Source organism: Lonchura striata, chromosome 7 (genome assembly GCF_050655825.1).
Source record: "Lonchura striata isolate lonStrDom1 chromosome 7, ASM5065582v1, whole genome shotgun sequence".
NCBI lineage: Eukaryota > Metazoa > Chordata > Aves > Passeriformes > Estrildidae > Lonchura > Lonchura striata.
The window spans coordinates 30,241,588-30,257,371 of NC_140709.1; the positions used below are offsets into that span (position 1 = coordinate 30,241,588).

General features: G+C 41.8%; 1 protein-coding gene across 10 annotated transcripts in view; it reads right to left on the reverse strand.

Annotated features, from left to right (window-relative positions):
• Nucleotides 1–10,355: 10,355 nt before the first annotated feature.
• MYO1B (myosin IB) overlaps nucleotides 10,356–15,784 on the reverse strand; it is a 107,162-nt gene continuing 101,733 nt past the window's right edge. For all 10 annotated transcript variants that reach the window (XM_077785145.2, XM_021531372.3, XM_021531370.3 and 7 more), the window contains 3 exons: nucleotides 15,208–15,360; nucleotides 14,207–14,334; nucleotides 10,356–11,627 (listed from right to left, as the gene is read on the reverse strand). In XM_077785145.2, coding sequence (XP_077641271.1) covers nucleotides 11,504–11,627; nucleotides 14,207–14,334; nucleotides 15,208–15,360 — 405 coding nt within the window. In that variant the 3' untranslated portion in view covers nucleotides 10,356–11,503. The remainder of the gene's footprint in view (nucleotides 11,628–14,206; nucleotides 14,335–15,207; nucleotides 15,361–15,784) is intronic.

Here is a 15,784-nt window from a genome sequence, read left to right on the forward strand (position 1 = left end):
GATGGAGCCAGGGAATTGCTGGAAGAAGAACCCACAGGAGGGTTTGCACCTACTAGCAATCTTCCCATAAAAACACACCAGTCTTCAAATAAACACACGTGTTCAGAAGATAAACAGGAGGAGAAGTGTCAAAAGTGAGTCCAACAAACAACAGATCCACAAACCACTATGTCCATGTGGAAGAAAACTACTGCTGGTGAAGGAAGCACCCAGGATAGCCCAGACCCAGGCAGGGACAGAGCTTCTAAGCCAAGAAGGAAGGATGGGAAATGATGGGCAGCCTGTGGGACAGCAGTGGTGCCACAGGTCTCAGCCAGCCTGAGTAAGCAGCACAGTCACACTCACTTAGGTAATTCTTGAGCTGATCACACTTCTTGAGCTGATCACACAAGAATTTCTGACTCAGCAGCATGGTTAACTATGAAGATAGTGAGTGCTGCAAGACTCACTTTATTTAGGGCAGGTAACTATCCAGGAGAAAACTACAGCGGAGTCTGTAGCCTTTCCTGCAGCCATCATCTTCTGGATTTCATCTTTTGACAGAAAAGCACAGCCAGTTTTCTGTCTTTCGTTATACTATTTCAGGCAGTGCCTGGTAGGAGGCAGTCATGGAGAGAACTGTGCTGGTGGTTTTGGGACAGAGCACCAGTCTGTCAGCAGATTAAATCTTTTGCAAATGCTATTCTCAACATATCAAGCAGGATCTAAACTTCAGACCAACAGCTCAGCACAAACTTAATTTCATTGCGAAACTGGAGCCTTTCATATTTTGGCTATAACACTCCTAAAACATTTGTGTTTTTCATAGCACCCTGCTCCATTTCTTTGGTTTTACTCTACCCCTGAATTTTCTGCACGCCTCAGATTTCCATGTGGGGGAGGAATAGTTGCACTGCAGATACTTCACTTACAAAGCTCCACAACCCCACAGCAGTCAGGGAGGACACAGAAATGGACATCAGCTGGTGACCTGCCTGACAGCAGGGGAGCAGCAGAGCTCTGGGTGAGCAGCTTGATGGGTGAATGGAACATTCCATCAAACAAAAAGCGTCAGAGAAGACTTTGGCACGTAGGGTCAGGACTTTAACCGAGTGCATGTGTTAAAATGCTGATGACCTCAGTTATGAGCTCTGCTGGAAGTCCAAACATTGCCAGTCTCCAGAATGAATGGTCAGATAAATTACTATGTTGAGCTATGGTCAGAATCATCACCCACAAAAAGATCATCACAATGCATCACTTAGGCGAGGCCATATTTGCAAGACTTTCCCCTAAATCTATTGGCACAAAAATTTTAACTGTATGTCCCTGCAGATCTGGAATTCATGCCAGAACAGGATAGGATCTATAGCTAATTCCAGTATCAGAGAAATAGAGAAATAGTACACAGAAGGGTAGTTTTTGTAATGGTGAGATTTTTCCAGTAATAGACAGACTCAAGTCACTTGTATGTGTTTAGCATCCATGAAATGATAAGGACTAACATTGGCTAGCAAAACACACACAGCCTCACTCTGGGCACTCCAAACATTTCCACATCTTGCCATTACCCACAGTTTTTATCACCTCTGCCACCAGAAATGGAATTCACTACTGCAGCATAAGCAGCCTGTAGCAAATCTCCTCTCACCACCAAAACCCCCACTTCCACTATTAAACAAGAAACTTCTCAAGAGGGACCTGCCCTCACCAAGCACTCCTGGGGCACTCGCTGACCTCAAGCTTCCTGCTTCAGGGACAAACACAGAGCACCAAACCCTGGCATGGTGGCTGTCCCTGGTTGCCCATGCACTGAGGATGGAAGGTCAGGATTGCGCCTCGTGGTGCCACAAGTGGACTAACGAGAAAGGAATCAATGATGGCATAGGCTGGACTGCTGCTGGCCAGGATGGGCAGCTGTGGTGAAGATTTCAGCAATAGGTGGCCTGGGAGCCAGCTTTCCCAGCAGTTTAAGAAAAATGTCCTACGAAGGCAAGCTGCCACAACCCACGACACCAGGGAGCAAAGGATGAGGTTCAAGAAGTGCTGCAGACTGCTCTTCAGGCTGCTGATCAGTTCAGCTGCTGCTGGGGAGGCTGGAAGCGTGGCTGCCTGGAGCTCATAAGAAGAGGAAGGGTCATAAGGAAAAAGCCCAGAGACCCACAGAAAGTTGAAGAACATGCACATGCAAAAAAAGAGCACATTGTGTCCAAAGAAAGTTCAACAACTTTCCCAGCTCATTGGATTGTGGGAACTTTGCTTTTCCAGGGAATAACTGTGCTATTTTCAGCATTTTTATTATTCGATTTGTCACAGGCTGTCTCAGGAGACTATCAACAATCAGTTTCAAGCAGCATCTGACCACAAACACTTCTCCACATGTGATTTAGAACATCTGGAACAAAGGAGACAGCTTTCAAACCGTGCCAGCGCTGCGCTGCCTCTCCACATTTCTTCTCCTTCCTCCCATTTCCACACCACTGTCGGACTGCGTGTAGAAACCGGGCTGGAGAAGCCAAGGTTGGAGCCCTGACTGCAGCATTGCTTGTGTTTGCCATGAGCACGTGGGGAGAGCGGGCACCGCCTGCTTCGAGGCAGGGCACAGTCAGGGCCTGCTAGTGGCACATTCCCCACATCGCTGAGCTGCTTTGATTTAAACTTCACATTCCCTAGGGACAGGAGATGTGATCCTTGGCCTGGAGGCGGGCCAGCCTGAGGACTCTTGCCAAAGCTTGCACGCTGGATATTGCATCCGCAGAGCCGAAAAGGAGGCGCGTGCTTTGCTCTGTGCCAGCTGCACGCACCAGCTCTCTGATTAGCGCAATAATCTCCTCGGAAACCCAGAGCAGCCTTTCCACCAGAGCTATCTGGCAGGTAAATTGTAAATTAGCAAAGCAGCTCTTCAGCAAGCCTGAGGAGGGAACGGGAACATATGAAAAAGGAATCCAGGCAAATAGCAGAGGAAATGACATTACGATCCCAGCTGGAAGCCCTACAATAAGCTGCTCGGTGTTCGCACAGAAAACCTACATGAGAACAGGGAGAGGTTCTGGGCCCCGCAAAGCCGGCGAGAATTTTGTCATCATCTGGGAGGGGGAAGGTTTCATACAGGCCCCAATTTCGTGTCCATCTCTCATTTCCCCGAGTGACCCACGCGGATGTGGCGCGATGTCCCATGTGGTGCATTCACGCCGCCCGCTGCCTTGCACGCCTGGCTCCCCTGCGTGCCTGCCAGTGCTGGGCTCATCAGCACACGTGCCACGCTGCTGGCAGCACTCCCCAGCCAGTGCTCTACAAACCCGGGGCTGCTCTGTGACAGAGTCAGCACCAGCACACACACAGACTTTGAACCATGCTTTGAGATGGTGACATTGCAGCAGGATCTCTGTCCACCACTTCCTCTCCTTTCTATGTTTTCAGAGAACAGCTGGAAAAATTCTGGGATGTGTGTCTGTCTTAAGCTAGAAAATCTGGAATTTTGACACACAGTGTCTTCTAAGAGAGCTTATGAAGTCCCTGACACCTGCCATGGCTGCAGAAAGCACAACTGCTATCCCAGTGCATGGCTGTGCATCACCCCAAGCCAGAGTTACAGATCCCATGTCCTCTCCCGGACCTGTGTCCCCCAGGGAGCTCCTGTCACAGGGTGACTTCTCAGCCCTTGCAGCCCATGGTCCTGGCCCCCTGAAGGGTCCAGGAAGGACCAGACCATGGTGCTGCAGTGACAGGGAACATAGTGGTTCAGCTCGTGCTGAAATGTGAAACTGCAGCCTCAGTCTCACTTTTCCAGCCATTTCTAGGAAAAAAATAGCTATAAATACAAGTCTTACTTCTAGTTGCTAGGATCCATTTTGTTTCATTTTTTTCCCAAAACTCCACTAGTACACAGTTCACTCAAAAAAGGAACAAAAATGTGTAAATTTATCTTTTCTTCACCAAAAAAAGATGCATCCTTAAAGCCACAGTCAGCCACTTAAAGACCTTTATGCCATATTGCAAGTGCAACAATCCAAGAAAAGAAGAACAAAGAAACTTGGCTTGAAGTATATTTTCCACAAGAGCCAAGGCACAATCTTCAAGGAACAGCATGACAACATCCCTTAGAGGGTGAGAAATTGCATCTAGTGGATGTGCCAGGTGGAAGATGTCCACATTCCCCGCCCATTTTCATTCTTTGAAGCATGTATATTCACACACTCCAGCTGAGGACACCAAAAGCAGTTTCCCAGGAACTGCAGGGACAGCATTTCCCCAGTGCTGTGCTGCCACCAAACATATTTCCCACTCATTCAGGTTGCTGTTGGCACTGAACTGAGCAGTGACACACTCCTATAGCTGCCTGCCAGACCTCACGAGCTCCCTGTGAGGCACCAGTCCTGATATGTGGGTTTTGGAGCCCAGGTTCCTCAAGACTGAAGAGCCAAAGCAACTAAACCCTGGTGGGCTGCAGTTCAGCAGTCACAGAAAGCTCCTGATGTCTGGCAGCTTGTGCACCTTTTCCAAGTGCCTCCTACCCATACCCTGCTCTGGATTTGCTTTTCTTTCTGAGAGAATTTCATGCCCCTCCTTAAATTGGATTCTAGAAAATTCCATGCAAGTACAACCAAGACCCTGGAGAAACAGGCAGACCTCTTGAGCAGGGCACACTGGGGCAATGTGAGGGAAGGGAATATCTAGGAGTGAAAAACATGAGGAGAAAGCCACAAAGACAAGGGAAGCCTCCAAATAACAGCACGTATCAGGACTAACACAGTAACCAAAAATAGATCAAATCTAGTTTTGCTCCACCCTGGCTGGATGCAGCACCCCAGGGTCTGCCAGCTGGAAAGGATGCTCTCCTCTCTTTAAAAAGGTTTTCCTTGCCCTCTTTGTACAGAAAAATCTGAAGATAGACAGGGCTCTGAGCAATCTCATGTTGTTCTAGTCCTGCTCATCAAAGCAGGGATTGGACTAGAGATCTTTATTGTCCTTCCAACTCAGACTGTTCCATGATTCTGAAGGACTAAAACTTGAAGTGTGGATTGGCTCACAGTCCCCATTTTCCTTTTCTAGTTTGTTCTCTTGTTGTTTTGTTTGTTTTACCCTGAGAAATCCTGCCTCCATCAGTAGGAAGAAAACCACAGAGGTAGGATCAAACCCACATCCCCAGAGCCAATCACGTGCAGGACAGCAGGTCATATCAACACAACATTTCTAAATAGTGTCCAAATAAAGGGTCAAGGAGAATATCTCCATGCCAGTAATGGGCTGACTACAAGCTGGAAACATTCGTACACTTACGTTGCTGTAGGCTTGGTGTTTGTTTAGAACAAATGCCCTTTTTATCAGAAATAGCTGGGTTTTTTTGGTTTTTTGTTGTTTTTTTTTATCATCCCCAGAACAGTTCATGAAAACTCAGGAACCTGCCATCACAAGGCCACAACCCCCATATGATATTAAGAAGTTTGTGATGTACTGAAAATTTAGAATCTTTCACTGCAAGCTCAGCCACAATTTCTGGACTTTATTTTTAATTTTTAATAACAATCAATAGCTTATGGGGAAATCAATCAGACAGAATTGCTTTGATCATTTCCAATTTGAGTCTCCATGTTTAAACTTATGCCAAGATCCCATCCCATAGCTATACAGCTTATTATCAAGTAAGGAGATAGCTGAGTGTATTCACAGCTATTTAATGCTCCTTTGCACCAGTTAAAAATGAGTTCCCTCCTTTTGGCATCACAGTTTGAAACTGCCTATTTGATATTCTGATGGATTCATTTTTTCCAGCTACGAGAAGCACGCACAGCAACCTCGAAGGCTTCGTGCAGTGAATGAAACCAGCAGAGACTCATCACAACATCACTTCGAGGAGAGCTCTCCTCTAACAGGAAGAGACAGAGCACATAGCAACAGCAGCTTTTCATGTTCCAGGCTTCAAGTTTGCTTTTTGTCAGAGTTTTGGGAACTACTGGTGATACCATACAGCTAACAAGGTAACTCAAGAGGGAACAAAGCATCTCTCGTTAAAAACAGCTCTTGGAAGGGAAATGAAACATTTCCTGGATGTTCAGCTGCAACCAAGGTGCCAAGATGCAGTGGTAGATAATCAAAAAACCTAAGAGTACGTTGTTGCTGTATCCTGGAGTTATTTGCCTCCCTTTATCACTGCAGGGAACGTCAAAGGCGGGAGGGAACAGGGTGGGAGGAAATCAGAAGGTGATGGGAGCCAGAGCAGGAAACATCACCCAGCATCTCTAAGACCACCCAGTATCAAGATACTGGTGGGGAAATAATTCATAATGTGCAGAAGGGACACTGCCAGGCCAGAAAAAGTCCCCATTCATTGTGGCAAAACCCAGCATGTCCCACTTTCAGAGAACAGCTTAAAAGCATTCAGTGTTTCAGAGGGTAAAGGGGAAAGTGGGCAGTGAAGTCCCAGGCTCCTCCAGAAGCATTCCCTGCAAATCCCCAACACTGCCATATTTCCAGGGAAGAACATTCAGTGGCCACAAGAATATTTAGTGGTCTGGATGGTTTTTCTGGTTTTGTGGGTTTTTGTTTTCTTAATATTTTGATACCATAAACAGTAAAATGTGACACAGCAAAGAGATCATTACCTTGGGTTGAGTGGAGGGAGTAGCCTTGGAAACCAGCAGAATTATTAAGAAAAGAGATCCAGATTCTTTGAGTTTTCTTTTTATTCACATTTAAAGCCTGTTGTGTCTTATACTTCATCATTTCACCTAATCACTTCACAGCCAGATGTCAATGGTTTAAAGGTTTAGAATGAAGAAGAGAGCCAATCTGTTTCTTAACAGTTTTAGGACTCAGTTTCATCAATTGTTTATAAGCAAAGTTAACTCCATGGTCTGAATCTGTCCTCACTCTCATTTTGATTAAAAGTCTGAGTACTCAATTCATCCATGAGTGGAAGGGAACAGGAGCAGAACTGCTTCTAGCTGATAAATGAAATTAAGTTGATATCAGAATCCCAATTCTTTAAATAGCACTAGTTTACTATAGACAAACACAGTCAAACATAAAATAGCAATGCATTTACTTAAAACCAACACATTCATAGGAGTACTTTTTTCCTCTTTGCATTCCAGCTAATTTTTTGAGACTGCCCAAAGCAAATCTGCCCCAACTTACATAAAAACACATTTCCACAACAATTGCTGACAGCAACTGTAAATTCACCACAATCCTGTCTCCACTCTGCTTCAGAAGCCTAGGGAAAGGTCTGGTGCTGCTGAGGGAGTGCTGTGGGCAGCCACACTGAGACAGAACGTGGCAGTTCTGGGAAGTGTCTGTACAGTCCATGCTTAAAGCAGCCACTGCTCACACCTGCTGCTCAATATTTCAGCAGAAGCAAGTTCTGCTTTGCCAATTAACTTTTCTTTCCATGCACTAAACCTCCCTTTACCTTCAAGTCCAGGAGGAAACACTCCAGCGAGTCAGAACATGGAAAGTCTGACTTTACAATGAGTCAGTGGGACTGACATGTGAATGGTGTTTTCATTGAGGAGGATGCCACTGCCTCAGTTAAGTCTCCTGAAACTCCTGAGGAGATCACACAACTGCAGACAGACATGTTCTAATGTGCAAATCCCCAAATTTTGGGCCGGAATGGCTGCAAGGTCACACTACATGACACCACCTTTAGCTACATTTCAACTGGAAGGTGATGGGACAGTGACATACCAAGCACTAAAAGCAATATCCAGAAAATTTTGATCACTTTGACCGGTTTTACAAAAATCAGCAAACAATTGTCCCTCCCTCTTACAAGATGTTTGTGTAAGTTAAAAACCACTACAGCAAGGAGGGAACTTAGACAGAAGGAGAGTCAGAACTCATTTGTTGCTCATAGTAGAGATTCCCTCAGGTTCACACTGCTCTGTATTGGTGTAAGTTCTCAGCATCCCCAGAGTCCTGCCCAGCTCTGTCTTTGAAATGTTTATTGGGAAGGTCTAATGCCCAAAGCAGCAAAAGTGTGTGCATCTCCCATCACCATCACACTACACAGCACTCTTTTGAAAATAACTATGATCATTTCCTACAGAATATGGAAAATATGTTGTGTTCTTCAAAAGCTTAAGAATTAACAGTGACGTTTTCACAGACTGGGGGAAAACTCTCTCATTTCACATAAAAATTTTGAATTCAGTCTTCATTTTTCCCCCCCATAAATGTATAGAAAAAGGCTTTCAATTTGGCAAAGAAAAAAAAAGGCAAATTAAAAGTGAATATGCTTTTCCTGAATTTACATTTTAGTTTCTTTTCTTCCATAATTTGTATAGTGAACAAAAATATTTTAAAAAAGATCAGGATAGAATTGACAGAAACATCACAAGACATAACACATGGAATATGATAGGTTTGGAGCACAAAGCCATTTTTAAAAACCAGGTTTAACTGGCTGTAATACTGTTCTCAGGCAATTGGTCTGAAACAATGTAGAAAAGTTGAGTTTGTAGAATTTTTAGCAAAAATTATGATCAGGAAAAGACTAAAAATTGTTACTGCGAATCACTGAGGATGCCTCTTAAGGCATCACATACAAAATAAACTTTCTTCAAGTCACACACCAGTGTTGTGTATAATTGATCTAAAAACAACTCACCTGCTCTTTTTGCAGTAAGAAAGATACAGATATAGAGAAAATATAGGTCTAGGAACAGAATTTTATTTTATTCTAGAAAGCATCATGCATCAATTTTTTTTTCTTAATGATCCTTGCCCAGCTCTGAGATGAAAGAATAGCATTTACAAAGTAAAAGGATGCAAAAGTAAGGTCAGCACCATAAGAGGAATGCTCTTCTCTTTACAACTCCATTTGATAGACAGCGATAAAAGAAAACAGAAGGGAGGAAAAAAAAAAAAAGCTAGGTAGTTCAGTGGCCTTGCATTTTTATTTTCAACATTCAAGATACTTAAATCTAAACATCAAGATACCATGACTCTCCTAGCAATACTTAACAATTCATGTTCAGCAAAACTTGCTCTGTACATTGAGAATTATTCAAGAGTCAAAAGATAATTGTCACAAAGTACCAGCTAATGTGCAAGGCAGAAATTGTAAGAGTCCAGAAAAGAGAGGAAACAAGAGAAACCAAGGTGAGGAGTTTGTCCCTCTTCCAGTCTTTTGCAGGCTATTATGACTTGCTGCAAAGGTCAAAAAAATGGAAGGGATGTGTACTCGAGCTGGCTGGGATGGGACAAATATCCTAATATTATCCTGTAATACCCTAGTTTCATGGGCCAAATAGCCAGATGTTCTTAATCCAAACTCTCCCGTTTCTTACCTGCAAGCAACTACAGAATTACATTGATTTAAAATGTTTGTTTTCCTTACTTTTTATTAATTTTCAAAATTTTCTCCATGTGGTTCTTACTGCAACATTTCCAAGACTGAACAGTTTTACCAAATCTCCAATCTTCCCCAAGCAGAAATTCTAGTAAAAGAATTAGGAGCTTTAAATGGCACATTGTCATTATGACGTGCTGTCTTAAGGCAATGGAATAATTCCTTTCAAGTACCATAATTTTGCATCACAAATCGATTCTAAAATCTCCTATGCAAGCATCTATAATTGCAATACATGTAAAATTATTTAAATTTTATTAAACTATTAACCTGACTCATTTATTAAAGAAGGGTTCGAACTACAATTATCAGGAAGAGGCAGCTTTTTGTCAGTTGGGGAAATACATCCTTTGATTACTACCACCTTTCAAGGTCACACATATGGACTTTTAACAGCAACACTGAAGCAGCCTGTTAAAACAACTGCTTTGTATCCAAATCATAGGAAAACTATTTAATCCCAAAGCAGAGGGTGGTGTAACCCAAGCCAGTTGTATTTTTCAGACTAATAACAATTAGCACTTGAACACCTATTGCAGTAAACAGCGTTTTAACCTTGAACTTTACCCAGAGGAGCCCTCATCACATCACCACCTTGAATGTGACATCACATCACCACCGGGAGAGGAAGGAGACTCTGAACTTTTCTTTTTCTTTCTTTTATTTATGCTTGGGCTTCCAGCACTGCACATCAGACAGCCAGGGTCTTACTCTGTCCTATATCAGACCACAAAAACACAAGGCGCTTTCTCCAGTGTCCTCGCATCGACAAATCACAGAGGCACATCCCACAAACCCTTCACGTGAGCAGTTCCTTCCCTCTGGAAAAGCATCTCTCCTCTCAAGGATTTCAGCTAATGCTTCTGGCTTATAAAAGATTAAGTGCAATCAGCTACACTGAAGGTTTATAATGCGGCCCTTGATTGTATTTTCTGTGCACGCATTTACATCAGGCACACGAGTTATATAAAATAGTTTGGAGTACAAAAATATGGTTATAACATAGGAGTACCAAACAGCACAGAATTAGAACAGTTTTATTATCATAATACCAATTTATATACAGACCCTCAAATTAAGGATTTTTTTCTTTTTTTAATTCTAGGTATTCTTCCCAAATCAACAACTGTAGTGTACACTCTAAAAACTGCAAATTAACAACACAGATCTATTTTAATCCCTACATTGTCTATGCAGTCTGCACCAATCCTCTCTCTTCCACACAAAAGTGTATTATAAATAATCTCACAAAATGTCACGTATGTTTTATTGCACATTGTACATGCCAATATTTAAAAGAGAGGCTCAAACCTTTCACTTGATAACGAACTGTTTAAATAACTAGCATTTACTTGTGTTATGAATACTATTGCATTTTTCAGGCTCTAATGTTAAATCATAATTTAAAAGAAGAATAGCAGAACAGAAAATATGCCTTGAACTTTATAGCTTTTGTGAAAAAAAGAAAAAGCTTCTTTAATTCTGCTGATCTCTACTTTATAAAGTCATTAAAAACATCTGACCTAATTAAAAATGCTGTTTCGAAATTCCGTATGTCTTACTATAAAATTATGCATGTAGCTGCTTGTGCAATCATCTATTCCTTCTATTTTGCAGAATTAGATGTCTCTGTGCTGTACCAACCAGCAGGATGAGTTACACAGGTCCTAGTGTGAGCTACAGGAGTTGTTTTATCAGCCTCTGCTCTGCTGCTCTGCAGGGGCAGGACATGAGGAGCCTGCCAGAGACCTGGAGAGGTTGGGATAAAAGGACACTGGGCACAAATGGCTACCCAGCATCAAGGCCATGTATAATTCCTGTTAAGCAGATCTCTAGACTAAGGAATACAAGTAAGTTACCATTAATATGTGGGTTTATGATATGCTGCACTAAAATACGACTGCTAAACAAAGAGAATGATTGGTTGTATGACAGATATGTGCCAGCTGGTAAAAATGCCTCACTGGATAAAAATCTACATTTTGAGGGTTAAAACTCTGGCATGAACAAAAAGATTTCAAAGTCGATCGATCAAATGTTTTGCCAAGGGTTTCTAAAGCTATTAGCCATCAACAGCTCCAGAAAAGGATAAAAATAGCAAAACCAAACCACTAAAATTGCACTATTACAAAGAAACAAGTCCATGAAAGGGGGAGTCACCAGCTGCAGTTAGGGGACAGCCACTTCGAGAAGTCGATTGTTTTTTCGCTTGCAAGTTGGGATGTTGCCATTTTTCTGGCTGCCTTGTATGAACTTCACACACACTTTGTCTTGTTTGAACTGGACCAGAAACCTAAAAGAGGGGATGGTAAAAAATTTAGTTAAGAGAGTGGAGAGAAAAAAAAAGACACATGAAGGGCAGAAGTCTTTTCCTGTTGGTTCTAAGCATCACTCCAAAAGATGTCATTTTCAACTCTGTATTAATAATAAAGAGTTAGGGAATAAATAAAAAAAGCCATACTTTATGGTATGGCTAGAATCTCCTTCAGATGGTATTAGGTATGGCTAGAATCTCCTTCAGATCGTATCTCTTAATAATTGCTTTTTGCCTATAACTGTGGACATTTTACAAGTTAGTTTGCTATTCCTTTAGAAAAAAAAAAAAAAAAAGCAGTTTGAAACAGAATTTCTCTTCTACCAGAAATGCAGCAAAGACCATTTCCAACTACTTCACCGTTGGCCAAAGAGACTTCTCTGTTTTCATGGAAGATCAACACTATGTAGCAACATAGGGAGTTTTCTTCTGATTTATGCTTAATTTAGTCCATCTGGTATTTCAGCAGCTCTCATATGTCTAATCCTTTGTTAGCCTTTATAGCCCCCTGCTCAGCAACTGGGAAAATTCACTTCCTGTCCAGCAGTCTCCAAATTTAGACATTTTCTACAGTTCAGGGTAAAGTAATCTGGATTCGACTCTTCACTTTTTACTGGAAGGGAAATCTCATTGAATGTGGAGAATTGCTTTTAAGAAAAAACAACACCACAAAAACCCAACGTGCTCCTGTGGAGCCTCAAACCTCTCACGGATCTAGATAGCAAGATTAAAAGCCATAAGGCAAGGCAGTGCTGCCTCTTGGCTCACATGCAGTGTTTGCTGACCTAAAAAGTCCTTTGTAATGCAGCCGATTTTCCCTTTTAGCATCCTTAAAAAGTCCTCCAGCAGAGGCCAAAAACTTCAAAGAATTTGCTCTGCAGCCGGAAACCACAAATCAAGCTGACGGCAGAGCTCAGGGGAGGAAGTGGCCTCTGCTGAGCTGAGCTGCCCTTGGGTCCTGCTTTCCTGCTGCACAGCCCAGGCACTCACAGCTTGCTCAGCACTGCATTTTTGGGGTGCAGCATTTACAGCTGCACCCAAAAATGCCTGCAGCTCTTAGAGCCATTGTCTCGTCACCAACGCTGCATTTCCCTACACCCACTGATCCGACATTATGCATGTGAATGGTGTGTCTCTTCCTAAACACAGCCCTGCATCAACAGATTTCTCACATCAGCTCCCTTCCCAAAAATCAGGGTAGTCAAAATAAAGCCACATTTTCTCCTCAATCCCTAGTTGTGCTTGTGTCTAAACTCTAGCAGGGAGAAGACTACGGCTTCACCATCAGAGATGGAACAGCAAACAGCTTAAAATTATTTAGTCTGGACAAACTCAATAGCAATATACACATGAATGTTTTTAATCTGCAAGAGAAGAAACAAAAACCACATCCCAAAAAGCAAGACTCCCTGAAAGCAGGCTCTTTTCCAGACCTAAGGCAAGCAAGGCTGTCCAGACTAGTGCAATGCATGCTTAAACTTAGCTTCAGTAGTTTATTCCTTTGTAGCCTCCCTTAAACTAGAAACTTACTGGGGATAGCCACACTCTGTTAGAGACCAAAACTCACATACTCTTGAGGAAATTAAATTGCATCTGGTAATACAAAAAAGGAAAATGGCAGATTTATTTTCAAGGAAAGAGCAAAATTAGCCTTTTAATAAATCCTCAAATCTGAACAGATACAAACTGTATCCACTACCATGACTCTAGAACACACACAGAGCATGGTGCAGCCAGATAAAATGGTTCAGGTTTTGCCTACAGGAAATTTATTTAACCATTGTTAAAGGGTTCCAAATTTTCCTCTTTATTCAAAGTGAATAAACCACCTAATCAACATTACTGAAAAGAGGGGCCACTTCACAGAACAAAAGTGGCACATGGCAATGGTGGACTAAGTGGGAGGCTCTTCCTCAGCAAACTTTAGGAGTTCACTCGCAAACATTTTTATTCCATAGCTAAAAACACCACAAGGGCAGTCCTTATTGACCAAAATATGAAACTGTGCCAATCAGAAATAAATATTATTTTGAGATGCAGACTTTTCATCAAACAAAGCTTTTAAACAACCAAAACTCCCAGACAACAATAGGTTGTTACAGCTTCACAAGAGATAGAGCTTCATAAACCTACACTGGATTGGGGACAGGCTTTGTATTCATTTTAGGGTTATTTTCAGAAGAACTTGGCACCTAGTGTCCACTCTAATCTATAAACATCTCATAGTAATCTGTGAACTTTTCAGTCACATGCAAAATTGTTCTCTCCAATGTAGTAACTCTCAATTATTTCTACCAGCAGCAATTCTGCTTCACAGCCCTATTTGAAACTACTTTAACAAAAGCACACTTTTATGTCCCTGAAAGTCATTACAGAAAGCCAAAATGAATACTATAAATGAGTAGACACTGAAAACTGGATCCTTCTTTACAAGTATTCTGTCAAGAGAAAAGAAGCATTAGCTACACAACAGTGTTTTGTTATTCTGACACCAGCTACTTGACTTTTTAGCATGCTGCATTGAAGGAAATGCACTCTTAAGCAAACAAGAAACATACTCATCAGATATCTCAATGTTGAGCTTCTGTTTGGTTTGGCTGAGAGTAGTGCGGTAAAGTTTAGTGGCCATTTCAATGAGGTGATCACTGCTGAGCAGGAAATCTCCTTTACTGGCAGCTTCTGAACCCTGAAACAGAAAGGAAAGCAGTGAGGACTACCAAAACCTCGAGTATGATTAAATGGCAGCCAAGCAGGAGGGTCTACAAGGAGTCTTCCCTTCCCTGTTCAAGAAAACAATCTTTTGTCTTGCAAATTAAATAGGGATTGCAGTGCAGTGTATAGGATCAAAATATCATTTGCACCCAAATAATCTACAAATCAGGTGAGAAAGAAAAAAAAATCCCTTGTGGCCCTAAAGGAGGCCATCTTCATTTTCCTACAAAACTGTAGTGTTTCTGTATCCCTGGTCTGGATACACCCCAGCAAGCTTCCAATACTTGTGGAAAGGAGCAAAAGCAAATACCAGGATTAGGATGATGGCAGCGAGTATGAAAAGACACTGTATATAACAGTCTTCAAATTCATTTAGGCTAGAATACAGATGCCAGCTTAATGATTTTAGCAGAGCAATGGTTACAGTGCAATGAGGCAAATATAGCACTGAGCTAAGTTCTTTAGAACTGAGTAACAAATTAACTGTTCCTCAACGACTTCTTGGCATCCCATAAAGAAGAGAGAAATATTCTACCAGCATATGTAAGGAAAGCACTGGCACAAGGTACCTGAACCATATTGCAAGTGGAAAACTCTGATCCTGAAGAGACTGCAGTGAAACACAAAGTCTGATTTTCACAGTTAAATGATTGTTCATAATGTAATAAACTGTTCTCATTTGGCTTCAGCAGCTTTAAATCAAAGGTTTTTGTCATCTATGGCAAAGTTAAATACATTTCTAAGCCTACAAGCTAGACCCCTATGGTTTAATGCTACAAGATAATTAACAAACAGATTTTCATTGCTGCACATAAAACAGTCATATTGTCATGGAGTGGCAACCAACCTCCTTGAGGTGCACTGCAAAGAATCCATCATTTTGGGAGCTCATGGACACTTTGGTAACATCTCCCAGTGGAACCTCTGACTTGATAGTCCCAGATTTTTGATCCGCAAGAAGAACGTTATTTTTGGTTAATAAGAAAATCCTGGACGCAGCCTGTGAAAATGCAAAAATGCAGATCATTGTCTACATGAAGAGAGAACTGATTTTCACTGAGCACCCACTAAGACTCCAAGGAGTTCACAGAGCTAAAAAGCTTGTCCCACATTAGCAAATGTGAACATTTGATATTCAGTAAAAACTGCAGATCAGTTAAAATCAGGTCAAATTTATTTATGTGTCTAATTATAGACTAAGAAGCTTAGCTCATTTTGGCACATATGCTTAGGTATAAACAGTTCCTTTAATTACTGGCTTACAGCTGTAAAATTCAGAAAGTCAAACTCTGAAACTATGCAAATCAGGATAACCTCATTTCTCATGCTGCTTAAATCTCCAGGAAAATCATCACACACTAAGTCTCTATATTCAGCATTATTCACCAAAACTATGATGGAGGGCAACACAAATCACATAAGTA